Below are 26,877 nucleotides of genomic sequence, written 5' to 3'. Positions count from 1 at the left end.
AAGATTATATCTTTGGAAATTAAATGAAGTGTTCATAAATTAAACTTGACATCAAGTTTTGAACAAAAACACACGTCCATTCTAATTAAAATGTAATCAAAATTTCATGAATGATTGATTTGAAAAAATAAATTAATACATAATTTTTTCTTGAAAATTCAAAATAATCTGCTCTACAGTTATAATATAATTGATGAAGATAAATTGTAAAATGTATGTTTGAATGTCTTTGTACATTTCAAACCTGTACTTTTAACTCACATAACACCTCTGTTGTTACGTCCTCCATGGGCACGGAATGGAAGTGACCCTGTTGCAGTATGATAGAAGGTTACTCCAAGTGACCAAAGGTCAGTCTGTGCTGTAAATTCTGTCCTGTTTCTTTCGCCTAGAACAGCTCTCTCATACAGGTCAGGGTGCTAGAAGGTAAACACATATATACAAAAACATCAGAGAAGAATATCAAATGGAGCATCATGTCCCAGTGGATTAGTCTCTGGAAACAAAGGGTTGTGGGTTCAAATCCCAGCCATGGCATAGCTTCCTTCAGGAATTAATCCACAGTGTGCTGCACTCTACCCAGGTGAGGTAAATGGGTACTGGCAGGAAGTAATTCCTCAAAAAAGTTGTGTGCACCTGAATAGGTAGCCTAGCTTAGCTGGGGTAATAATGAAAGCAGGGCCCGCTGGGAGAACAATATACTGTTATTATGATTATCATACATGTAACTCCATGCTTAACATGGAAAGCTGAATAATTCATTGTCTAAGATGAAGATTATACGGTTTCAATAACAAATACAATCAGGTTTTCCACTCTCCATGAAAAGAGCCCAGTGAGAGTTTAGTTTAATCCTTTTATTTTTTAAATCTCATACTGATTCCTGTATTCAATTGGGTTAATCCTGACATCCTTGTCTCTAGATATTCCTTGTCTAAACTGAAAATCAATACAAATATTTTTTTCATCGTGAAATTATAAAGATAGTGTTTAGCTGGAAAAAAAATCATGATTTCCAAAGTAAATTAGCAGATATACATGTAAATTGAAGAAATGGAAACAAGAATTTGCTATAATAGCTATGAATATTTACCTAAATGTATGCATTTACAGAGATTTACCAGCTATGTAAAAGCACAACATTATAAATTTCATTAAATGAGAATAAAAAACTAATTTAGTTGATGAAACATACACTGCTTCATATAATGCCTTGTGATGATGTTACCATTAAACTGTGAAAAAACATATTTTGTCATTTCATATTCCTGATTCATCATTTTGAACATCTGAATTTCAGGGTATACAAGACACTTTTCTGTTATTACTTTAATAATTGAATTCCCAATCTCACAAATTATAAACATCAATTGGGTGAAAAAAAATTACAAATAGTCATCTTCTCCTGAAGACGACAAGAAAACACTTGTCGAAACGTTGAGTTTGGGTGGTCCTTTTCAGGACCAACACTTGTATAAGAAAGATACATGTACATGGTGTACCTTGAACCTACAACACTATTCTTCTTCGCCATGGAAATCTTCAGAAGTTACATTATTTTATAAAAATAAATAGATACAATACATTCAATATCCATCAAATACATAACCATTTTACAGAAATAACCAAGATACTTGTCATGGACTGAAAAAGATAAAACAATCTAGACTTTCCATACAAAATAATCACCATAGTCAAATAGTCAAGAAATTTTTCATTCCAGATTATCCAAAACATGAGATTTAACTCTTCTCAGTCAAATTTACTCCTGAGTGGAGCAGAATTCTGTGGTCCAAGAAATTCAACTTTTACACAAACTTCTCTACACTATATAATCAAATTTACAATGATATTTTTTTCTTATGTAAACATTGTTAAAGTTTATTTACATGTACATCTTTTTAATCTGATGGAGTTTAGTTATTTTGTTTTCAATATGAAATCAACATCGAGAATCAGTATTGTCTATAATACACTTAAATGGTGCATAGAAACTAAACCCAATACAACTCTATTGAAAGTGAAAGGCAAATTTCATCTAAACATCAAAGTAATAAGACAAATTTAGAAATGATTTCAGTTTTTATACAATGCAATCTGTATTATTTTTCAGTCATGAGCTACATGTACCTAATGTACATTCAGTAAAGGAAATTCCACTTTTTTAAAATGTGACAAACACACATACATGAACATACCCCTAACATTAATGTGTCATAGCTGTGATGTATGTTGTTGTGACATCACAACTTTGGGGGAATTACCATACATGTTGTAACTTCCTTTGGTATACTGATATTTCAACATAGAATTATGAAAGTGACTACTGGGAAATTACAAGATCTATAGGCATTACAAAATGACAAGGCTCAATCAATTTTATTTGTACACAGTGGCAGTGCCTTTCTTACTCATGATTTTTAATACTAAATTACTAGCTTTCCATTTGTTTTTATGCCCACCTGGCAATTTAATAACTGAGGACTTAATAATTTCCTTACTATACTTGCCTCTCCTTACACACAAAGAGCTACTAAAATAAATCCTATCCCTGTACCTGATTGATTTTTCTGAAACTTCCATCAAATTTGTTGCAGTCATAAGTAAATATACCCTAATCATTTACATTACTTAAAGAAGCAATTACTCATGGAGTTTTGTCTCAAATTGTTGGATAAGTTATACTTCAATGATTGGACATGGATTTGGGAGTTGAAATCTCATTTAACCTCATTTCAATTGGTTATCATCTAGGTATACATGGACTTTAGACAAGGGAAATATAACATAATCACACAATGATATTGCACTGTGATATGTGAGAGATAACAATAAATATCATCTGATTTATAATAAATGTTGGGAAATTTTAACTATTTAAGTATAAATGAATACAATACTTTTATTTTCAACATGTCACTTATCATATTTTTCAACAAGTCAATGAAGGAGACCAAAACCCCACAGAATAAGCAGAAAATACAAGATAAACAGTGGCTGTATCATAATAAGGGTAGTCTAAATAATTCATAGAATATCTGCAATGGAGAGGAAAATAAAATACAATTTGTAGAAAATGTGTAAAAAAAAAGAGAATCCAAGAAGTATGAATTATTCTACAGACTAATATGAGGGACTATTAGAACTGAATGGTTTTCATCACTTCTGGAAAGGGATTAATTAGAGAATAAAATAACCATGATAATTGTTAGCCCTATTAGACAACATCTAAAATTTACCAAATATTCCTCTGTTCCATAGAGTGACTTGAATGCTTCATCATCTTCCAATTCCCTTGCTGCTCCAAAGTCAGCTAGTTTATAAATATATACTCCATCTTCACCTTTAACCATCATGATGTTACCTGGCTTGATGTCACGATGGACGATACCTTTATCTCTTAGATGTTTCATACCAGCAGCTGTACAAACAACAAAAATGCATTATATTGGGACTTGCAAAATATACATCAAATTGATTATTTTTATTTACAACCCCTTGAATAAATTTGTAATTTTAAGAGGGAGAGCTTTAACACCAACGACAAGAAGCAATATGTTTGAATGTCAGTAAAAATAAGATTGCCGCATTGTAAAGTTAGAAATGATAATTGCATTAGGAATTTCTACATTATATGTAAAGAGCAAGTGAATTTACTGCTGAGCTACAGATGAATTGTTTAAACATAAATTTAGAATACCTGAAACACAGTTTATTACCATCCCATACAATTCTATCCAGGTGGATTTAAGGACGCATGATCATGGTCAGCTACATGAACAAAGCAAAATAGGAAATTAAAGAGAATTTCTCTAATAGTTTTTATCAAAAGCCACATTCTCATGAATATCAGAGTTAATGCTCATAAATGAACTGAATTAGGGTTAGGTAACATTTTACAATAAACAATGTTGCAGCAATCCTTCTATTATGACTTGGAACATGTAAGAGGTATTGCAGAGTTGTATTCTTCCATCATGAGTGCAGCCAGAATACAATGATTGCATTCAGAATAATGGTTGAAATCTTCCATCATGAGTGCAGCCAGAATACAATGATTGCATTCAGAATATTGGTTGAATTCTTCCATCATGAGTGCAGCCAGAACACAATGATTGCATTCAGAATATTGGTTGAATTCTTCCATCATGAGTGCAGCCAGAATACAATGATTGCATTCAGAATATTGGTTGAATTCTTCCATCATGAGTGCAACCAGAATACAATGATTGCATTCAAGAATATTGGTTGAATTCTTCCATCATGAGTGCAGCCAGAATACAGTGATTGCATTCAGAATATTGGTTGAATTCTTCCATCATGAGTGCAGCCAGAAGCAATTTATTTTCAAATGTTTGTTAAATGACTACTTATTTCTAACTCCAATAATAATTATAAATTGATAATACTCACAGACATCTTTGAGAACATGAAGGAATTCCTTTTCTTTTAAACCATACAGGTTTTCAGGTGTGTCAAGGTAGGTATATAGACTTCCACCTGTACAAAGTTCCATTACAATCACAGGCTGTTTGGAGATTTGCTAGTAAGGGCAATAAAATAACAATGCAAGTAAAAAAACAATATCATACAATGAAGCAGTAATACTTTGGAAGATTGGAATTAACACATCCATACAAAATTAATTCAGAAAGCAAAAATATGATAATGGTACATGCACTTCACAATTTGGGCTGATTTTTCAATTTATATTTATGGGAGTAAACAGCAGTTATTTCTAACTTTAATAACCATATTCAGTACAGGCAGCAGAATGTCAGGCTCATACAATGAAAGTGGAGGAGCACCTATTTTTTGGCAGACAAAAAGTGCCCCACCACTTTCTTTGTCCGAGCCTGGGGTTCTACTGCCTCTGATATCCAGCTACATGTATTACTCTCAAGGAGATTAGGAGATAAATGAACTCTGTAGAAAAGATAATGTAATACTGTGATAAAATGACACTACAAGGGACTCAACATCATGTTTATCATAATATCTACAAACAGAAAATATTTTTCTTTCATTAATTCTACCCTTTACAATGCTCATGTCTGGAAGCTCTGGTTGAAGCTCTGGTTGGTCATAACAAAATAAAGCTAAATACTCAAAATCCATTACAGCAAACTTCACAGCTAAATTAAACTTCAAATATCAAAACTAAAAACTAAATTTTTACTCACATAAACCCACACAAGAACAGTACCACATTAAATAATTATGTATAAATCCTAATCTAAAAGAGTAGTATTAGGACTAAACCACATCCTATTATGTATCCTATTCTTAATTATTATCAATATTTGAACAAAATGACCATACTGAATACAATATTCTACTTCATTCAATCCTCAGAATTCTAGTTTCCTTTTCATTGGGTAATTCTTGAATGATGAAAGATGAGAAGACTGTAAAAGTGTATATTTTGTTAGGGAAAATTTAGAAAATTGTTAAAGACTTCTAACCCCTAATTTGATGGTGATTTCATTTGACGAAATCTTGAATGAATGATAAAGACTCCAAACTCTTTAGAAATATACCATTTTATTCTGGAAATCTTGAATAAATGGTGGATATTCTATCTTGTTATCAAAAAATCATAATCTTATAACAAAAATAAATAGATACAGTACACTCAATAATTATCAAATACATTTACCATTTTATGGCAGGTCCAAGCTATGACTTGTGACATAAAGGAAATTTAGAGAATTTCAAAGTTGCAAAACATAACAAGTGGAATGCCTCTGGCCGTCTCACCTGCATCACGTGATTCAACATACATGTAGCAGCATTGCTGACTTTAAAAGCTACTATAACTCGCACAAGATGTTCAGTGACACTTGGTTATTCTTATTTCAACGTTTTATGAACTTGACCAATACATTTACAGAGATAGGATGGTAATTCAACGAATACCCCCAATGTGGCTAAATTCATTGACCTCACATGACCTTTGACCTTGATCATGTGACCTGAAACTTGTACAGGATATTCAATGATACTTGATTACTCTCATGTCCAAGTTTCAAGAGTCAGATCAATAAACTTGCAAAGTTATGATGGTAATTCAACAGATACCCCCATTATGGCCAAAGTTCATTGACCTGGCTTGGTCATGTGACCTAAAATGCGCACAGGATGTTCAGTGATACTTTATTACTCTTATGTCCAAGATTTATGAACTAGACCAACATACTTTCAAAGTTATGATGGTAATTCAACAAATACACTGTACACCCAATTTGGCCTAAGTTCATTGACCCTAAATGGCCTTTGATCTTGATCATGTGGGTGACCTGAAAATTGCACAGGATGTTCAGTGATACTTGATTACTACCGTATTATGTCCAAGTTTCATTAATCAGATCCAAAAACTTTAAAAGTTTTGATTGTAATTCAACAGATACCCCCAAATCGGCCAAAGTTCATTGACCCTAAATGACCTTAACTTAACCTCAAATTAAGATTTGATGTTGACGCCACCGCCGCCGTCGGAAAAGCGGTGCCTTGTCTCTCTGCTATGCAGGTGAGACAAAAACTAAAAGCACAACAGAGAATCTTTATATGGATTTGGGAGTGACCTCTTTATTCAGTAAAATCATTAGTTATCTACAATTCCATTAATGATGTAATATTTCAATTAATGCACTCTGTGACATACGGGACCAGACAAAAACTTTTTTTTTCAAAATAGATTGTCATTAAAACTCTGATTTGGAATAAGCTGGAACTCTCTCATTATCATGTTTTCATTTTGTATCTTATCAAGTAATATTAGTCATAAATGAAATGATAAAAATTAAAAATCATTGTTGTTATTATGTAATATCTCAAATGTAAACATCAGTGCTGTGACGTACAGGACATTTGTCCATGTGGAAAACGATTGGGGAAAGTAAAATTTCATCAAAATTTATAATTAACTTGATGTAAACCAAAGTAAATAAGTTTTTTCATGGATCATCAGGATTGGTTTATATTTCTATGGCAGTTTACAATGAAACAAAACATAACAAACGACCTTATATTATGAAAGATGTCTTGTAAATAATTCCATGTGTGTAATGAATGGGAAAAGTTTATTTTTCTGTTATCCAAGTTATGCAAGTGGTTCAAAGAAATCCCGAACTTGTCTATTTCAATGTGTTAATGGTAGCGCATATTGCTGTTTACTTTACAATTCATTTGGTATGTATGTGATGAAGTGGTGTTCTACTATACGAACTGGCCTAGATAAATCCTTTCATCACTCACAATTTGAAATCATTTTGGCATGAAAATGTTTGAGTTTAATCATATCAACGATAAAGAATAGACCTAAAATGATGAAAAAAAAATCCCAAATAATATCTCATTAAGTTCACAATACTCATTTTGTCGATAGTCCATTCAAGGTCAATAATTATGATTGATATTAACTGGAAAGGCTATATCTTTTCCTTGCTGATCTAGCATGTCATGATCTTTGCCTCTGTCATTTTTGCCTCTGACACAACCTGTGCCATTTTTACCTTTTCCTTAATTAGAATCTAAAAAAAAACATATGCTAATTTTGGGACACCCTCTGTTTGACACAAGATAATTAACAATTAATTTTCAAAATCAATTTTTTAATCTCAAATGTTTGTAATAACTTAGCAGAACATGTCCCCACAGTAATATTTGCAAATATAAAATTTGCATCATCTGCAGATAAAAAAATGTGGTGTCCCATGTACGTCAAGCTAATTAATGATTTCTTTGAATCATGACCTTGGCATTCATAAACTTTACTTTTTCAGGAGAAAAAAATGTTAGAGGGCAAAAAAAATTCAGAGTATAAGCTTTAAAATGACATACAATATGTTAGATTTAGGCAAAGATTTACTATTGGCTTCAGAGAGGACATCAGTTTGGACATGCCCTTTACAGAAATAACCAAGATACTATACTAAAAAAAAATAGAAAAACATCTAGACCTTCCATACCAAAATCAAGTAATTTTTCATTCCAGATTATCCAAAACGTGAAATTAACTCTTCTCAGTAAACTTTTTTCCTGAGTGCAATAGAATTCTGTGATCCAAGAAATTCAACTTTTACACAAACTTCTCTATGTACACTATATCATCAAATTTACAATGAAAATTGGTTTCTTATGAAAACATTGTTAAACTTACATCTTCTTCAATCTGATGGAGATGGATGATATTTTTATGGCTTAATTTAAGAAGGACCTCAAACTCTCTCTGTTGAACTTCATGAGGACGCATGTAACTCATATGATTAAACATCTTTACAGCAACAACATCACCAGTTTTCTGTGACAGAGAAAATAAAAATAACTAACATCTGAGAAAACAATTGATGGTGCAGAAGTTTGAATTGGTGACTACAATCTCTTTCATAGAATATTGAGGACTTTAATTTGACCTGTCCTCTGACTAACAAAATCAGCTATCTTAAAACATCTACAGCACATCTTCCCTGCAAGATCAATATGTGTCCAAAGTTTCAGAAGTACAAACAAAAAATGAGAGGAGTGATTTGCAATCTATAATGATGATGATGATAATGGTAATAACAATAATAATAATATGCCACTTATATAGCGCATAATATAATCTCTATGAGCTCTGCAGATTTATTACATAAGAAGTTAAACAATTATTAATCATATTTCTTAATTATACAGGCTACACTACTGTATACTATACATCAGTGGCGGATCCAGGCAGGGGCACACCTGGTAAGTGCCCCCCCCCCATAACAAATATTTTTGGCCCGTCAAATTTTTCCTGACATAAATCATCATTAATTGGGAGTAAATACCTTATTTATTCATTTATTTATTTATCTTTTTTTTTTTTTGGGGGGGGGTTGTCAATTATCTTCGGTACAAATCCCCCTCTGAAAAAAAAAATCCCGGATCTGCCTTTGCTATTAACATCTTAGGCATGGTTTCAAACACATGTCATGTGTCTTCATCCCAAGACCTATGTCTATATCAAATTTGGTATGGATTAACAGGTCATCCACTATCCAACATATCATTGCATCTCAAAAAAAAGGGAAAAAAAGAGATAGCTCAAAAAATGCTGCATTTGATATGACTGTGATGGTAGTAACCTCTTTGTGTCTAAAAACTTTTCCTGTGAAGAAATATTTCTAGGCAAAAGAAGTTTGCTTCCCTAACATCACAAAACTATGAAACTATGAAAGTTTTTCATAATTTGAGAATTGAGAAACAAGGATTTAACAACCCAGTCACACTAACCTCTTCAGAATTCATTTGGAAGGGGTAAAACAGAACAAATAGAATATGGGAATGAATGGGATAGTAAGCACTAAACCCCCAACACAATCTATGTAACTTACAATGGAATGTAATCAAGTCTAACATTTACACATCACAATAATAACTCCTTAGTCCATTTTACTTTATAAACTTGCAAAGCTTAATTCAATGGAATGTCCATGTCGTTCATCATCTGACCAACACCAAATTACATAACGCGACTAATTTGTTAAATAAAAAACAGAGAATGTCTCACCTTGTGACGGCCCAGGTATACTGAGCTTGTAGCTCCTGTCCCTAAAACATCTTTCAGATACCAGATGTAGGTCTTAGTGCTTCTGATGCCTTGTGTAGACATGATTATAATAACCTCAAAATTTAATATTCTATTATGTCTGCTAGTGTAATAAAGGGTAAGGGGGAATGGACAGTCCTGGCCTTGGGAGAGATTTTAGACAATACAGATCTGTGGCTGTCCAGGAATCAAGGACCAGGACTTTGACATAAGAGGACCAAATAAGGGGTACTGTAAATTTATCCTTAAGATCACAGGGGAAGATCCAAGACAGCTGTATCAGGAGGAGAAAGTGAGTGAAATGATTTCTGAACAGCCACAGTTCAATCCTATCTAGTTTCCATATCAAGATCCATTATGTATCACAGATGTTAGTTGTACTCAGGCATATCTGTATGAACTACTTCTCCTTGATACAGTCTCCAAATGCATACAGATTTCTTAAGCAGCCATATGATGGATTCTGAAAAGATAGAGAGAAAAAAACAGGTTTATAGATTTAATGCAAGTGTATGAGGTAATAAACTAATGATTTTTGTGGTCTGAAAATATTTTATGCTATATGCATTGACATCATTCAAGTTCTGTGTTCGGTGTTGACAGTGTGAAAAGGCTGCTGAACTGAGCTTGGTTCAAAAGATGATACCTATTGCGTCATCGATAGCCTATAACAGAGCTACCAAGTCTCACGCATTATGCGTGAGACTCAAGCATTTTGGACTCTTGTTCATCCCCTCAAATCTCTGTCTCACGCAACTATCACAGCCTATCCCCACATACATTGTACACAATATCTGTGATCTCACTCAGATTCACGGAAAATCTCACGCATAGCTGGTCTTTGAACTTGGCATCTCTGCTATAACATCACATCTCTGCGCTTCTGATCATCTCAACTACATGTGAGAACTTCTCGACAACAAAAGTGAAATTGGGGAGAAATTACGGTAAAATCCAATCGTACAGAAGGCAAAGGCTAAAATTACTTCAAGAATCTGAAAGAGTAAATAAATTTATCATTTTCCATTAAAATGTATTAGGCTCTGATGATTTTTCCCTCATCTTAACTGTAAAAATGTAATTTAATGGGGATGTTATGTTTCATCCTGTGATTCCTGTTCGCTGCCTATTCGTGGGCTTCAAATCAGCAACACCAGGGCTGCCAACTCTCATGCAATCTGCGTGAGTCTCACACATTTCACCCGATTCTCACACTCTCACGCTGATCATAGGAATTCTCACGCTGAACCCCGAAAATAGAGAGAAAAAAAGTTTATTAGCCTATATCGGATATTCAATAACAATAACCCAGCCAGGCAAAAGTTTCAAAGTTTTTAACCACACAAGCGCAAAGCTAATATACCATCAATGCAAATTGGTTTCGGTTTGCCGCGCAAAGACAAGATATTGAGTTGCAATTGGCTTACTGTATTCCGCGTGTGAGTGCGGGTGGCGTCGAAATTTACTATGAAGCGGGGGTTTTGTGCGCACGAGGCACAACGAGCGATCGAGTGTCAATGCAATGCCAGCAGCCATGCCATGCGATAGCCCGCCGGCCCGGCCGGCATCGGCACGGCGCTGTGATGCCGCGCCGCGCCGGCGCAACTCAGTATACTTCTACTTCAGATTTCAGCCGGTAGGTAAGTTGTCTCTTGTCTTGTCTTGAAAATATGTTTTGATCAGATCCTTTATATGCCATTATTATGATAGTAAGAATGACTTTGGAAGGATGCTTGTATAAATTGATATAGTGCTATGAACTATGTTGTGTGTATTCTATTGAGAACGAAATTTTGATTAAATTTTTCTCTAAAACTAGTGTGATTGAGGGTGACACTGACTGTCTCTGTACCACTACACGAGCGCCGACCTAACTTAGATCGACGGTGTGGCTGACGATCTGCGTTAGATGTTAAAGTATTTTAATTTTTATTTAGTCTGTGTGACTGTGCATGTTGGGTGTATTCTGTATAATTCAAGAACCTATATTTTCTTAAATTGGTATCTTAAACTCAATTCTAGTAAATAATTGAAAATAATAATAATGACCAGATGATGAATAGTAGTGGCAGCGGAAGCAACAAAATTTAGGGGGGGGGGGTGCAGGAAACAATTAAAAGGTCATTGTACCGATTGTTCCATATATTTGTGTCATCTAACAAAATGTTTAGAGGGTCTTGAAATTTAGGGAGGGATGCAGCAAAAAAATTACAAGCAAAAAAAAAAGGTTATCAAACAAAATTTTAGGGGGTGGTCCATCTGAAATTTAGGGGGGGTAGTCTACCTGATTTTTTTTTTTTTTTTGGAGGGGGGCACAGAGAAAAAAAAAAGGTTATCGCTCCTGATTGTTGCCTATTTTGCCTAATTCTAGGTGGCGGAAGCGTGCCCCCACAAATTTAGAGGGGAACGCCCCCCCCTGCTTTAGTACAACTTAGTCACAGTGGCGTAATGAGCCAACGATTTTGAGGGGGCCAAATATTATGTCAACCTTTCCCTTTCCTTTTCTTTCTTTTTCTCTTTTTTTTTGGGTCATGACACATTGGGGGGGGGCATTAAAGTACAAAAAAAGGTTATTGCTCCTGATTGTTGCCTATTTTGCCTAATTCTAGGGGGCAGAAGCGTGCCCCCACAAATTTAGGGGAGCAGCAGATAATCACAGGTTGAGGTTTCACTGCTATTATAAAGAGAGTTGATATGGAATAATGCACTTAAAAATGTGGATTTTTATTTCAACTGGTAAGTGAACTTCATTAAAAATAATCAATTAACCTATTTGAATACTGCCTTATGTATTTATGGAATCAGAGTTAAAAGTATGTGCCAGATTGCACCATTTAAATTGTAAAAGCTCCCTACCGTGGAAGGGGGGACACCCCCCTTCCACACCATCCCCCATCGGGCACTCGCCCTCGGGCTTGGCTGCTTCGCTCCCTCGCAATGTCTCACTCCAAACTCTTCTCAAAGGTTGGCAGCCCTGCAACACCATCCCTGAACTTGAAATGGCGATCCCTGGGGGAAATTACATGTAGCTTGTCAACACCAGATGTCATGCTCAGTTCAGCAGACGACAGTCAACACCAGCACTCAACACAAACTGCCAGGAATACGTTATATTTTCTGAGGTGAATCTGGGTTACTGTTGGTGTTGTCACAACACAATACCATACTGGATATCACCAACTGTGTGAGTATCTACCTAAAGACTCACTCACACTAGTACGAGGTTAGAAACCATTAGCTATACTTTAAATACCTTGTACTACAAAACATGATTACACAGTGGATTTTTGAGAAGTCAGGAAACATCGCTTCATAACAGCAGACCTGCCAACCTTCTACAAAAAAAAGTATTCTTAGAAGGAAAAAAAAAGCTTTTTTTGACAAAAAAGAGTATTTTAAAAAATTTGGCTCAACATAATATTTGCCAGACTGTTGCAGTGAGGTCATTGAAAAAAACATGTGAAATGACTCTAATTGAAAACTTGATAAATCACCCTTTTAAACATGTGCTCTTAGGTGAGAATTTACCTGTTCTTTTCATGCATCAAGTTTACTGGCCCGACAGTGATTTTTACTAATCTGGGACTGTCGGACCACCGCTAGTTGTCACGTGCTGTGTATAATCCATACTCCATGACCCAAAATTTAAAAAAGGAACAAATCATTAAAAAAAATGTTTATAATATATATATTTTCCCCTTTTATTTTGAGTGCTATCATGACCCTATTCTACCCCATTTTGGAGAGCATATATGTCCATCTATTATTACACGGACGAGTCCTGGAGCCTGTTGCATGAAAAGGTTTTTCGTAGAACCGTTCTACATAAGAACAAGGTTCACAAAGCCGATTTGGGTGATACAAAGAATGGCCCTCGGAAAGACACCTCCAGACATACATGTATGCTATGTACATTGTAGGCATGATCTTCTTTGCACACACCGCCCGCCACCGTCAGCATAGAGAGTATATGCCTTCACGGCAAGCCAAACTGACATGTCACCTTTAAACATTTTTGGGGTTCATTGGAGTGCACTCATGCATTTTCCTGTGCATTTATTTGGGATGGCGCCAAGTTATTTTTTTATTTGCCGGTATAATTTCAGGTTGTCTTGCACAGCAAGACGACCCAAAACTGATGTCATTTTAACTTCTCCGAGGTCAACACAGGTCCAAATAATTTTTTAAAAATATTTCTTTTATTCTGTCTTTTCCCCACCCCTTTTCCAGTTTATTTTTCCAATTAAACTTGAAATATCGAAAAGGGCGGCAATCTCTCTTATTAAATAAACAACATGAAAATAATTTTTTTTAAAAGTAATTATGAATGGTAAACTAGCACATCAATGATGTGGAGCTAATCCGGCATCTCGCAACACAATTTAACACAATTTTAATTTCAGCCCAGTTGACACTGTAGTGAATTATATATTGGTGACATAAATTGAGGATATAGAATTGAAATTGATGAAGAAATGACATAGAAGCATTTTTTGTGATCTATGACAGGGCTCCACACTAACCCATTTTTTCTACTGGTCCAACCTATTCATGTCGGACCAGTAGATACCCAGTTTTTCAAATTTTTACTGGTCCGAACCTAAAATCTACTGGTCCCAAAAAATAGAGAAAACATTTAAAAAATGTGCAAGTTTATTTGTCTAGCCTTTCGTTACCCCCCCCCATGAAATGAAGGAATGAAGGACAAAAAGAAAGCAAGACAGAAACGAAGAAGGAAAGAAAGAAAGGAAGGACAAGAAAGTAAAAAATAAGAGAAAGGAAGGAATGAAGGAAAGGGAGAAAAAGAAAGAAAGAATAAAAAAGGAAGGAAGTAAAAAAAAAGAAAAGGTAAAGAAAGGATAGATGTGAAGGAAGGAAAAAGAAAGAACTAAAGAAGGAAAGGAAGGAAGGAATAAAGGAACAAAAATAAGAAAAGCTATTCGAAAAAAAAGAAAAAAGAAATGAAGGAAAGAAATGAAGCAAGCAATACAGAAAGAAAGAACAAATCCAGAAAGTAGTAAAGGAAGGAAAGAAGAAGCAATAAAAAAGAAAGGGTTAAAGGAGAGATGGAAAGGACAAAAGAAAGAAGGAGAGGAAGGAAGGATTGAAAGAAGGAAGAAAGGAATTAAGGAAGACATAAAGGAAAGGGAAGGAAGGAAATACACAAGCAATATAAAAAAAGAAAAGGTAAAAGAAGAATAGATGAAAGGAAGAAAAAAAGAAAGACTGAGAGACAAAGAAAAGAAATAAAAAAGGTAAATATATGATGGGTGGAAGGAAGAAAGAAACAAAGAACGAAGAATGAAGGAAAGAAAAGGGTAAAAGAAAGGAAAGAAAGGAAGAAGAGATGAATATAGGATGGATGGACTCAAGAATTAAAGAAAGAAAAATATCAAAAAGGAAGGAAGGAAGGAAAAAAGGAAGAAAGAAAGGAAGAAAGAAAGAAAGAAAGGAAGGAGGGAGGGAGGGAGGGAGGGAAGAAAGAAAGAAAGAAAGAAAGAAAGAAAGAAAGAGAGAGAGAGAGAGAGAGAGGAAAAAAAGTAAATAGAGAAAAATATTTTTAAAAGGATAGAAAGAATGAAAGAACGAATTAAAGAAAAAAAGGGAAAATAAAAAAGAAAGATAGTAAAAAAAAATTAGGGAAGAAACAAAGAAAGATTGAAATGAAAGAAAGAAAGATAGGAAGAAAACAGAGGAAGAAAGCTAAAACTATCATAAATAATTTATCAATTTCTTTTTGGCTCAATTAAAAACAGCTACGAAAGAAAGTCAGAAACCAAGTGTATCAACACACACATAAATGCATATGTGGGGCTAACTTGTATTCAGACGATATCACCCAAAACCCGAATGTTTGAACCAAACAAAAGTGAAAATTTATCCTTTTACTGCTTACAAATGACAGAGTTACTCCAATTTTTAGGAAATATGGACATTATAAGAGCCTATCATGAGTATGAACCGCAAATTTTGACAGTTCTGTGAGAGATTTCTGCCAGAGTTTAGCCAGGCTTCGTTTGCGCAGCCAGTAAAGAATTTACCACGTGAGTTGTGTGGCTGGCTAGCTACTTACATGTATATGTACACTGTATCTGCTCTAGTAGCAATTACGTGCGATTCATTCTGTGTGTATTCTGTGTGTGAATGACAGAATTTATCGGGGGGGGGGGGGGGGGGAATGGTTTGCAGTGAATTTGATCATTTCTGGAAGTTATTGGCCCAACAATGGTTTTTATTACTGGTCATGTCGGACCCTTAAAATCTTGCTATTTTTGGAAAAATTACTGGCCCGACGATATTTTTTTACTGGTCATATCGGACCAGTAAATCTTCCTAATTCTGAAAATCTACCGGCCCGACAGTGATTTTTAACGGTCTGGGACCGTCGGACCGCCGCTAGTGTCGAGCCCTGTCTATGAATAAATTTCATATGAATTAAGTATTAATTATTATCTAGTCAAAGTTTCTTAACTCTGTGTAGAACCTTGGTGAACCTAATGTAGCTCTCATATTATGTGAATTTTTACAAATATGCATAAATTAATTTTGCATGAATTAGTATAAAAATTGTTCTGATCAAAATTTCAAAATTCTGTGAAGAAGATTGGTGAACCTCATGAAGCTCTACCAGATGGAAGCAAGAAATTCAAAATCGGTCAACAAATAAAGAAGAAGAAGCATTTTATGTGAATTTAAAAAATATGCATAAATTAATTTCGCATAAATTAGCATAAAAATTGTTCTGGTCAAAATTCTTTTGCTGAGATTAATTTCAATCAATGAAAATTAATTGATGGATTTGTGCTAACTTGAGATGATGAATGAACAAAAAAAAATCAGCAGTAACAAAATAGTTAGTTGAATTTATTATATAGGTTTGGCCTAATAGCTTACGAATCCATCACAATCATTACAATTTAAGTTAAGTTCGTTGAACCAATGCAAGAAAAGATTATGGAAATCCATACGAAGAGGTGCATTTTACATATCATAGGGTACGGCTTATCGGCCCCTACATGTATGTCATGTTAAAGCAATAATGTAGGCTATTCTTGAGTCCTTAACTTTGAAATGTTATATATTTTTATATAAACGTCCATGAAGTTATAAACTTTAAATAAGACAAACATTTATGATCATTGTAATTTTTAGCATTGTTTCTGAAAAATGTATTATTTCCATTGCGGATTGACTTCACACATTTTTTTGTTTCATTATTGCAAAGCACTACTTTACCCACTTGTTACATGTTTGCAGTATTTTTTGTATTTTGCTTGTCTCCGATTACTCATCATGCAAAGGTGTGTTTATACTCTAAACACTCATTTGCATGATATCTGACAAATAAAATAAATAAATCAGATTTTTCACAAGCAGCCTCTCATATTTTCCTTTTTAGTCTAAAAAAAAAATCAGACACATTGATTTTATTTACTCTATTCAAACCCTATTTTTACCTCGACAAATAACATTTAATACATAATTTGCAAAAATTATCATTATAAATAAGTATTATAGAGAAAAATAAGAATATTTAACTATACAATGTCAAAATTGCTTAGTTAATTCAATTTTTATGTCGGACAAGGGTCTCTTTCGTTGAAATATCAATGAAAGGTATCTAAAACAGAACACAGTGTTCTAAATAAGGGAAATAATGAAAATTTAGATTTTATCCAGTTTGTTTATGAATCTTTAAAGTTTTTTTTCTCTCTTTACCTCATAAAGTAAGCTCCATACATCAATTCTAGAATCAGTAATAAATAAAACATTAACTGATGTCCAGTTATTGAAATATATGATTTTATGAAAGGTTGCCATTCCGAAATAAAAGGTTCAAGTGAAGATGAAGATTACATATTTTTCCGATACTATCAAGATCAAACAATGTTGCGGACTCGACAAAAATTGCCTTTGTGAAACGGAACTTAGCGCCTATTTGTCACCAATCTGCCTATCTCGGGAAGAATGGTCCTAGGACATTCCTTCACTACGCTCATCTAGTCATGCCACAGGCCTCAGACCCCCCACGAGATAAAAAAACGTGTTTAAAGTTTTTTTTATTTTCAGTTTTGCAAGTGGTCCGTGCGTGGAATCGTTAAGGGTATAAAAACACAGATTTTCAAGAAAAAGGGTGGTTTTGAAAGACTGGTCAATGGTCAATCCCTGGGTCCTACGTATTTAGGGTATGTTTCTTCCCTAAAGCTTTTTTTTTAAAACTAGCCAAACAAGTTTAGGGTAGGCCTATGTTTTTTCCCCCCGAGGTCATATTTTGGCGACCACTTGTTTAGGGGCCAATATGTGTAAATGAAATCCGCAAAAAAAATTGTTTAGGGGGGTTATTTTGCACACAGAGAAAAACTTGTTCAGGGGGTGTTTGGAAATTCCTTGGTCATGCATGTGTACAGCAATATATTTGACTGGCCCCTGGGCACCTCCGGAGGGGCCGAAGCTCCCTGGGTTAAGGAAGGTAGTGACGTGAGAGCGGTGTCTAAACATCTACCCATGTAGATGTAACCCAGGGCTCTATCTTGACGCACAAATGGGCAAGTCCAAGAAAAGGTCACCCAAGAAGGCAAAATTTCATCTTTAATTTAAGAAGGTATCTTTGGTGGGGTAAGAAAGCCCAAATGTTGAATTTTAAAATTTAATTAAGAAAAATTTGATAATATGCATATTTATGCTAATTTGGGGCACCTAATTTGCATAATTGATAAAATGGGTGTTACGTATGGGACAATTATAGAAACTCATAGAAAATGAAAACAAAACTTCTGAGATTTAGTCACAGGTGGGACATGGACCCCTTAACATCTTATTACTTTTGGGAAAAAAAAAGTGGTGCCATCTAATTAATTATGCAAATTAGGTCATGTCCAAGGATGGAATGTCCCATACGTAACATTTTGCGGACTTTTTAAAAGTTATTTCTCAAAATACAATACTTGTATTTTTGCATCTCTGGGAAGTTCTAACTTTAATTATGATAATGTTATACCACAAAAAGTTCAAAAAATAGAGTTTACTTTTTAATTAAAAGTTAATTAAAAAATTGTTACGTATGGGACATGTTAGGTATGGGATATTTACACACAATGTCAATGGGGAGATTTGTGTACAAAGTGAATGGAGAAAAACAAATTTCAAGAGTGCTCTAAAAAGTGATTATTTAACTTTTCTTTGGTTTTTAAAGACTGTTTTGTTATGAATACTGATTAATGAAAACAATCAAAGTGAAAATTTATAGAAAAATATGAAAAAATTAAAAACAATAGAAATACATGTACATAAGAAATTCATGAAACCATGAAAAACAAGAAACAAAAATGTTGAAATAGCTAATTTCCCTTTCAGTCATATCAAACATGTCTCAATAAGGCATTTTAAAAGAAACTCTTTTGTTATTTCCATATTTCAAATCATTTCAATTTTTTGAATTATGGGGAAAATTGTGTACGTTCTCTATGGGGACAAAGTGTCCCATACGTAACTGTCCCATACGTAACATGTCATTAATTTCTTTAATTAGAATCTGTAATAAGAAGGATTTGGCATATGACATGAAACTTGCCTTAAATATACTAGAGTATTGTGAATTCTATCACACTAAGTTTTAAGTTGTCAAATGAAATACTTTCAGAGAATTCTCAACTTGAAAAAAATGTATCAAAAATTGTCTTTTTTCTGCGTCCCATACGATACGTAACGGCACATCTTTTCTCTCTAAAAGGTCAAGGTCATATATCACAATTTATGGCATGATTATTCTTCTCTTAGATGTCTACCATCATGAGGGCGTTCAATCTAATCAAAGTCAATTAACACTATTTTTCAGGTAATTGAAGCTTCTGAAATGTCCTATACGTAACGCGCAAATTCTTGGACTTACTCAAATCCTGACATCGAGGCAGACTGGAACCTCAAAAAAACGAAAAGTTATCTCTCCTTTCAAAATTCAAAACAAAATGGCCGATCAAGACCGAGGCTACTGTATATATTTTTTTTAGGTTCTAGTCTGTGCCTTGATGTCGGGATTTGAGTGTCACCCATATAATCATGGTAAGTGCATAGGCTAATTTCTGTTTCCACATTTTATTAAGATTGCTCTCAGGACACCAATCTACCCCAGTCCCGTGTCTCCCTCGTTTTGCACGGTCGACTCCTATACTAACCTCGCAATACCTGTGATCCAGTGGATCGAGTCCTGGGGTGGTATTCTCAGGTAAAATAAAATATTTTATCTCCGTTAAAATCAGTGAGATAAAATACCCTTAAAACAAGGTTCGACATTAGCGGTGGCCCGGGGCCACCAAAAATTAATCTCGGGCAACCATTATTGAAAAAGTGTTAAGTTTTGGTGGCCCGAATCGGGCCACCAATAATTTTCAAAGTAGCGCAAATTTTCTCCCAATTTTGCATGGTTTTATCAACTTTCTACAGTTCAACTTGCAAGCCAATTCGTCATGCGCCTTTTTTGTTAATCTACACACAAAGATTGCATAGTCATCACAGTATGTAGGCCTACCGCTAGCATACAGTAACTATTATTTAGCCGGCCGCGCCAGCTGTCTGGCTGAGCTTTGCATGCATGAAACCACTGCAGCTAGCTGAGTGCTAGCAGACTATTCAGACTCGGGGAGCCGCGATACAAAATGTTACTGCTAAGAAATCTTCCCCAGAACTTTGAAAATCTACGTCAAAGTCACATTTTACACCAATGAAATGCCCTTCTACAGTCCATATTACTGAAACCTGATTATTTGCAAGCATTAAAAGGAGGAATTATGACCTCTCTTTTGACTCAAAAAGACCGATTTCCAAATGCATTAATACACATAATACACATAGGTGAGTACATCACAGTCCCACATGTGCATTTGTATGTATGTTGATATTTAGTTATTTCGAAGCTGTGTCTCTTCCAGCCAAAATAGACAGCTTCTTTATTTATTGTTTATAAATGACTTCTTAAACCACTCTTAAGGAAGTAAACACTTTTGGAAGGCATTTCATTGATATGAAATGTGAATTTTTTCCATCATTTCGTCAAATATAGGGAAGGAATTTTCTTACTGTTTTTTCCAGATAACTTTTGCCGTTTTCTTATTTTTTTCTTTCATTTTTTTTACTGTAATTAAAGTTAAACCATTTATACCCCTTCCCATTGATTATGCATGATTAAAGAACATGTTTGTACTGAATAATAATAATAATAATTTTCCCCATTTTTTGATAATTTTGTCTTATTCATTTTTCTTACATTTTCTTTTGTTTTTTTCTCAATTTTTTTTCCTGTTCTTTGTTTTTTCTTTCTTCAATTTTTTATTTTTGTTTTATTTCACTTTAATTATTAATTTTTACAATTTTTTTCTTTTTCAATATACTATTCTAAAAATTATTTTTGTTTATTTCCCCCTTTTACACATTGTTCTAATTCTGCAGCATATTTTTCTGTGATTTTCTCCTGCTATAATATGCTGTAAAAGAGAAAATAAACTGGATTTGGGGCCTGCATAATCTAGGTTTTACGATCAAAAAGGAAGGAAAAATCAGCTATATGCACTATTTATTTACTTTACCATTATCAGTGTGTGTCTATGCGCAGATAAAAAAAAAACCTGGGAACTATACAATTCTTTTATTTTCTTTCAATCATTTCATATTTACAATGATAGAACAATTTATTACCACAAAATAGGCAAAGTAAAATAACAGCAAGCACGATTTACATACAAGATGTACAAAGAATAGTGGTACGTGGTAGTGACTGCAGAATATTTCAGTTTGTTTTATTCATTTTTAATTAACATTTTTTTTTATATTTTTCGGACCACCAAACTTTACTAATGGGCCACCAAAAAAAATTATTTGAAGGTTTTGGTGGCCCGCATGGGCCACCACCAAAAAAAGTTAATGTGGAGCCTTGCTTAAAATCTCTCCGAATTGGTATTCTGAGAACAATTTTATCTTCATTTTATCTCTGTAAGACACACCTACTTTTTAATCAATATCCAATTAGAAACACGCTTTTATAGGTCTCTCGTGTCACTCAACCAGTTGATATCCATTCCGCTAGGTGTGCCAAAGGGGTGAGATTGCTTCAATTTATTTACTTCAAATACGCTTGCTCGTCTTTACAGAGACTTCTTTTCAACAAAAAGAAAACAAAAAAAAAATTTCAAGCATCATTTCAAAGATAGTAGTCAAGAATTTGAAGAAACGTCTTATGAATATGAAATGCTTCCTGATTGTACAGGAAATAACTTTAAGGTGTTGTTCTCAATGAATATATAATTTTTCTTAATTTTCATGTCAACATTTGGAGTTAATTCACCTAGAAATATTGACAAAATCAATGTTGCGGAGATATAATAGCCCCTACCCTCTTTTAAGTTTATTTAATTTTTTTCTTCAAAGTAACTTGGGCGCAAGCACATCACCCGCGTTGCACATGTTGCATGATAGGGATGTCTACTCAGCCACACCCATGGGTTCATATCATCTCGCGTGCGAAGGAATATCAGTCATACGCACGCGACACACACGACACTTCCAAAATACAGTGGGCTTTTGCCCACAAAAAACATCCTGCTATGACACTTACCTAATCATTTAGATCCTTCCGTGACTTCTCCTTGAAGTTTCTTTCTAAAAATATGTATATTTTCTTGATCTTTAGTGAAGATTTCTCGGAGATAGAAATCAATCAGCGTGGATATCAATTTTCTCCTGAAGAGGGCGCGCGATTTATATTCATATCAAAGACACGAGAAAGGAAAGAATAGGCACCTACACTATTTTACACGCATATCGACGCAAGGCATTACGCAAAGTACGTGAAGTGTCCAATCTTTTCATTGTATAGACTTTGGTATACCGTATACGTATTATTGACGTTCGTCAAGCTTGTACTGCTGGTTTCTTTCCAGGCACGTATATTATTTTCATTTTTTTTTAGTCATCTTTTTAAATTAATTGCAAATGAGTGTTATCATCACCAATAATAATCTTTAATTATGTTTTTGAAGGTATTTCATTCATTGGTGCCCATAATTAGTAAATTAATCATAAGGATTGCGCATTCAAAGAATTTAGATAGTTATAAAATTACCGAGGAGCGGGATCAAGGTTGTGAAATTATTAGCGCCACCAACGGGCTTCCTTGTTTTTCCGTGAAAGAGACAAGCGAAATCACTTTCGAGGCCGAGGTAAGCGAAATTTGCTTTTTTTAATGATTATTATTTTATTATTATTTTCATATTTAATAAGCTATTGCTACTTACCGGCAAGAGCATGAAGAGCCCTGGTGCGTAGCGAGAAGGAGTTTCGGCAAATATTACTTCAGCAATGAAGCGATGTTTGCCGACTACTTCGAAATCCAGGGTCAAACACGGTCTATTCACTCATTCAATGAACAAGGTTATAATATAACCTTGTTCTCAGTTATATCTCCATGTGTGGCAAAAAAAGGGTGGCAATGTTTGGCTTATTTTCTCTTTTTCTTTGGGGCAAATGCTTGATTTTTTTGACAGTTTTCATTACACCTATTATTCATACTACTTGGCTCTTATTTCAATTTGATTCTTTAAATCATTTTTTTCTTAATTAAAAATAGAGATGAAAAAATGAAAATTTTCTTGCCATATTACTTTCCACCAATAGAGGGCGTACACAAATATATGCCCAAAATTCAAGTTGTTGAGCGCTCTGGTGAATGAAAAAATTATTCCCAACTTACTAATGAAAAATGAATTGCAACTGTATGAAAATTAGTAATTTTGGTCACAAAAGTGATATTTTAATGATTTTTTTAAAGTGTGTGCTCTTTACAACATTGGCATAGTCCTACCTCTAGATTCCCCACAGGCAGGGTGGTAGCAGTGAACAAGTGGGTCTATTGTACGAGGTTAGTACATACTACTCATGGTTTCAAATCGTCTCGTGTGTGAAGGATTCATATGCACCTGGTGCACGCGAATCTTTCACACCCTTTTTACTAAAATAACTATGACTTTACATCGTAGCTAAGCATTATATTTATTCTATGACACTTACCGAACCATATGGATCGTTTGTTGAATTCTGTTTGGTGTTGTTTTGAATAAAATAAGAGCATTTTTCGTGATCTTCACGTAGATGCCTCTTGATCAGCGTTGATATCAACTTTTGCCTAAAGAGGGCGCGCGATATTATTTCAAAGTCGGTAGGCACTTAAGAACCAAGTAAAATTATGTCACTCTCGCCGATGAATATTCATTAGATCGTGGTCGTGCGTGTTCAATACACACTGAGTGCATGCATGCAGAGAGTTTTTATTGAACACGCACGACCACGATCTAATGATTATTCATCGCGAGAGTGACGTAATTTTACGAGTGTCCTTTCAAACTTGGTTCTTAAGTGCCTACCGTACCTTTGTTTACGGTGTTGCAAGCTAGCTGCATTCTAGGCGATCAGCATTATTTTCTTGCTCGTTCAATCCACTTTCATCATCATCTTGTCAAAAGATGGCGTACTTTACCAATAAGTATATACATGAGATGCAACCTGTTGATTTTTGGTACAATTTCCTATTATGCGCTGACGACTTGAATTGAGAATGTTCGATACGAAAAATTGCTTTTCGATTGTTGTTTGCGTACTTTCCACCGCAGTATTAAGGACGGATCGAACGGAGTATCCTGGTTGAGACTTGGAGGTAAGCGATAAAAACAGTTTTATAAATAATTTCCACTTCATTTTGTTTTTTTAAACTAAATTTATTAAAAAGAACTCATTAGTGGAGAAATACTGAAACGTTTGGCGTTTCTAATTCCCTCACATTCGTGTGATGAATGAAAACGTCAAAGTCCACTATGAAACCACATGCGTTGTGCGAGGTTAGTATTACTAACCTCGCATGTTGTGTGAGTGAGTACATACTAACCTCGTACAATGTGTGACTGTGAGTGACTCAGCCACTGCCTGCTCTGCTCTGTTGCGTATCATCTTAGCTACGCAAGATAAAATTTATACGTAAGATAAAATTTCAAATTTTATCTGAGAGATAAAATGTAATCTCAGAATGCCAATTTCATTTTAAGAGATAAACTAAGATATTTTAAAGATAAAATGACCTCAATCCGCCCCAGCCAGGCATGCCAGGACCGGCTGCGTCCCGCTTCGCGGGCCGGAGCTCCCGTCCCTGGCGCTGGTCGGGTTACTACCCAAGATTCTTCATCATGACTTCATGGCTCATGCACATGGACCATGGACTAAGAATTCTGTAGTCTGTAGATATTGTAAAGTTACTCCTTTACTTACCATTAGATCGAAACCTTTAGTTAAACAGCTGGAGCCGAGCCCGAGAAAATGACGGAGCTTTTCCAACTTCAACGGTGGATTCTCAGCACTGCACTCAGCATTCAAATCCACAATACAATACGACAATACACCACAGGTTGTGTGTACTTATACGGTATATAGGAAGAAGAAGAAACGGAAGAAATTGGCAGCGCCGGGAAATCCCCTATTGCAAAAGACCAGTCAGCGAAGCGCACGCGCGCAAGCAGGGATGTGTATGGCTCGCCAATTGTCCCAGATACCGTGTTTACCACGCACTGAGCTGAGATCAGTGGTGATCGGCTGTTAAGGCCCTAAACCGCAAATCGCCGTCTAAGCTTGTAGAAAAAAAGTATTTTTGAAACGAAGGACCTTGGATGAGTGGTTTCACTCCCCTGGTAACATTAAGTATTAAAGTTTGAAAATTTTTGAAAATAAGCTACTATTACTACTACTACCACTACTACTACTACTACTCCTATACTACTACTACTACTACTACTACTACTACTACTACTACTACTACTACTACTACTACTACTACTACTACTCCTACTCCTACTACTACTCCTACTACTACTACTACTACTACTCTTACTGCTACTACTACTACTCTTACTGCTACTACTACTTCTACTATACTGCTACTCCTCCTCCTACTACTACTACTACTACTACTACTACTACTACTACTACTACTACTACTCCTACTACTACTCCTACTACTACTACTACTACTACTACTACTACTAAAACTACTACTACTACTCTTACTGCTACTACTACTACTACTACTCTTACTGCTACTACTACTACTACTACTAAAACTACTACTACTACTTCTACTACTGCTACTCCTACTACTACTACTACTACTACTCTTACTGCTACTACTGCTTCTACTACTGCTACTCCTACTACTACTACTACTACTACTATTTCGTACTGATTATGACTATAATAATATGAGTACATGGCTTCATTACCCTCGTAGCATTTTGTATTAAAGTTTTTAAAAGATTATAATGAATATTTAAAAAATTATCTATAGCGATTCTTTCTTTATTTTCCGCCTTTCATTTCTTCCCTTTTCCTTTTCCATTCCGTTAGATTATACTAGGGGAGAATTAGGGATACACAAAAAAAAACACCCAAAGGGCGGCAAACATAAATCGCAGAAGGATATAAGAGGTTGAAGAGCGAGGAATTAGAACTAGGGCGCTGATCTCATTTTTATGAGAAATGTTGTTGTTGATCCCTTTGTTGATACACGTATTTATTTATTTGTTTATTTATTTAAACATTTTACCAGGGTGCTCATTCAACATAAAGTTGGTCTCCCATGGGGCCCTAAAAGGCTATCATTATTGTTGTTTGTTGGTTTTGGACTCTTGGTTATGGTGGGAGTTGGGCAACTTGGGCTGTACATAGTGCCGGTTTTTTTGTGTGTTTTTTTTGTGTATCCCTAATTCTCCCCTAGTATAATCTAACGCCTGTAGGTTTAAGCAAAGGAAAAGGAAAAGGGAAGAAATGAAAGGCGGAAAATAAAGAAAGAATGGCTATAAATAATTTTTAAAATATTTATTATAATCTTTTTAAAACTTTAATACAAAATGTTACGAGGGTAATGAAGCCATGTACTCATATTATTATAGTCATAATCAGTACGAAATAGTAGTAGTAGTAGTAGTAGGAGTAGCAGTAGTAGAAGTAGTAGTAGGAGTAGTAGTTTTAGTAGTAGTAGTAGTAGGAGTAGTAGTAGGAGTAGGAGTAGTAGTAGTAGTAGTAGTAGTAGGAGTAGGAGTAGTAGTAGTAGTAGTAGTAGTAGTAGTAGTAGTAGCAGTAAGAGTAGTAGTAGTTTTAGTAGTAGTAGTAGTAGTAGTAGGAGTAGTAGTAGTAGGAGTAGGAGTAGTAGTAGTAGTAGTAGTAGTAGTAGGAGTAGCAGTAGTAGAAGTATTAGTAGCAGTAAGAGTAGTAGTAGT

At 34.7% G+C, this 26,877-nt stretch overlaps 1 protein-coding gene across 1 annotated transcript in view; it reads right to left on the bottom strand.

The window, feature by feature from the left end:
* Positions 1-25,015, bottom strand: part of LOC121410115 (serine/threonine-protein kinase TBK1-like) — a 41,233-nt gene extending 16,218 nt beyond the window's left edge. Inside the window, exons 1-6 of the mRNA XM_041601995.1 lie at positions 24,878-25,015; positions 9,536-10,037; positions 8,162-8,302; positions 4,414-4,543; positions 3,240-3,421; positions 262-419 (exon numbers count right to left, since the gene is read on the bottom strand). Of these exons, the coding sequence (XP_041457929.1) occupies positions 262-419; positions 3,240-3,421; positions 4,414-4,543; positions 8,162-8,302; positions 9,536-9,637 (713 nt within the window). The 5' untranslated portion in view covers positions 9,638-10,037; positions 24,878-25,015. The remainder of the gene's footprint in view (positions 1-261; positions 420-3,239; positions 3,422-4,413; positions 4,544-8,161; positions 8,303-9,535; positions 10,038-24,877) is intronic.
* Positions 25,016-26,877: the final 1,862 nt, after the last annotated feature.

This window comes from Lytechinus variegatus, chromosome 3 (assembly GCF_018143015.1).
Source record: "Lytechinus variegatus isolate NC3 chromosome 3, Lvar_3.0, whole genome shotgun sequence".
Lineage (NCBI taxonomy): Eukaryota > Metazoa > Echinodermata > Echinoidea > Temnopleuroida > Toxopneustidae > Lytechinus > Lytechinus variegatus.
The sequence above is the reverse complement of the archived record's forward strand: the minus strand, read 5'-3'. Positions and strand labels throughout refer to the sequence as shown.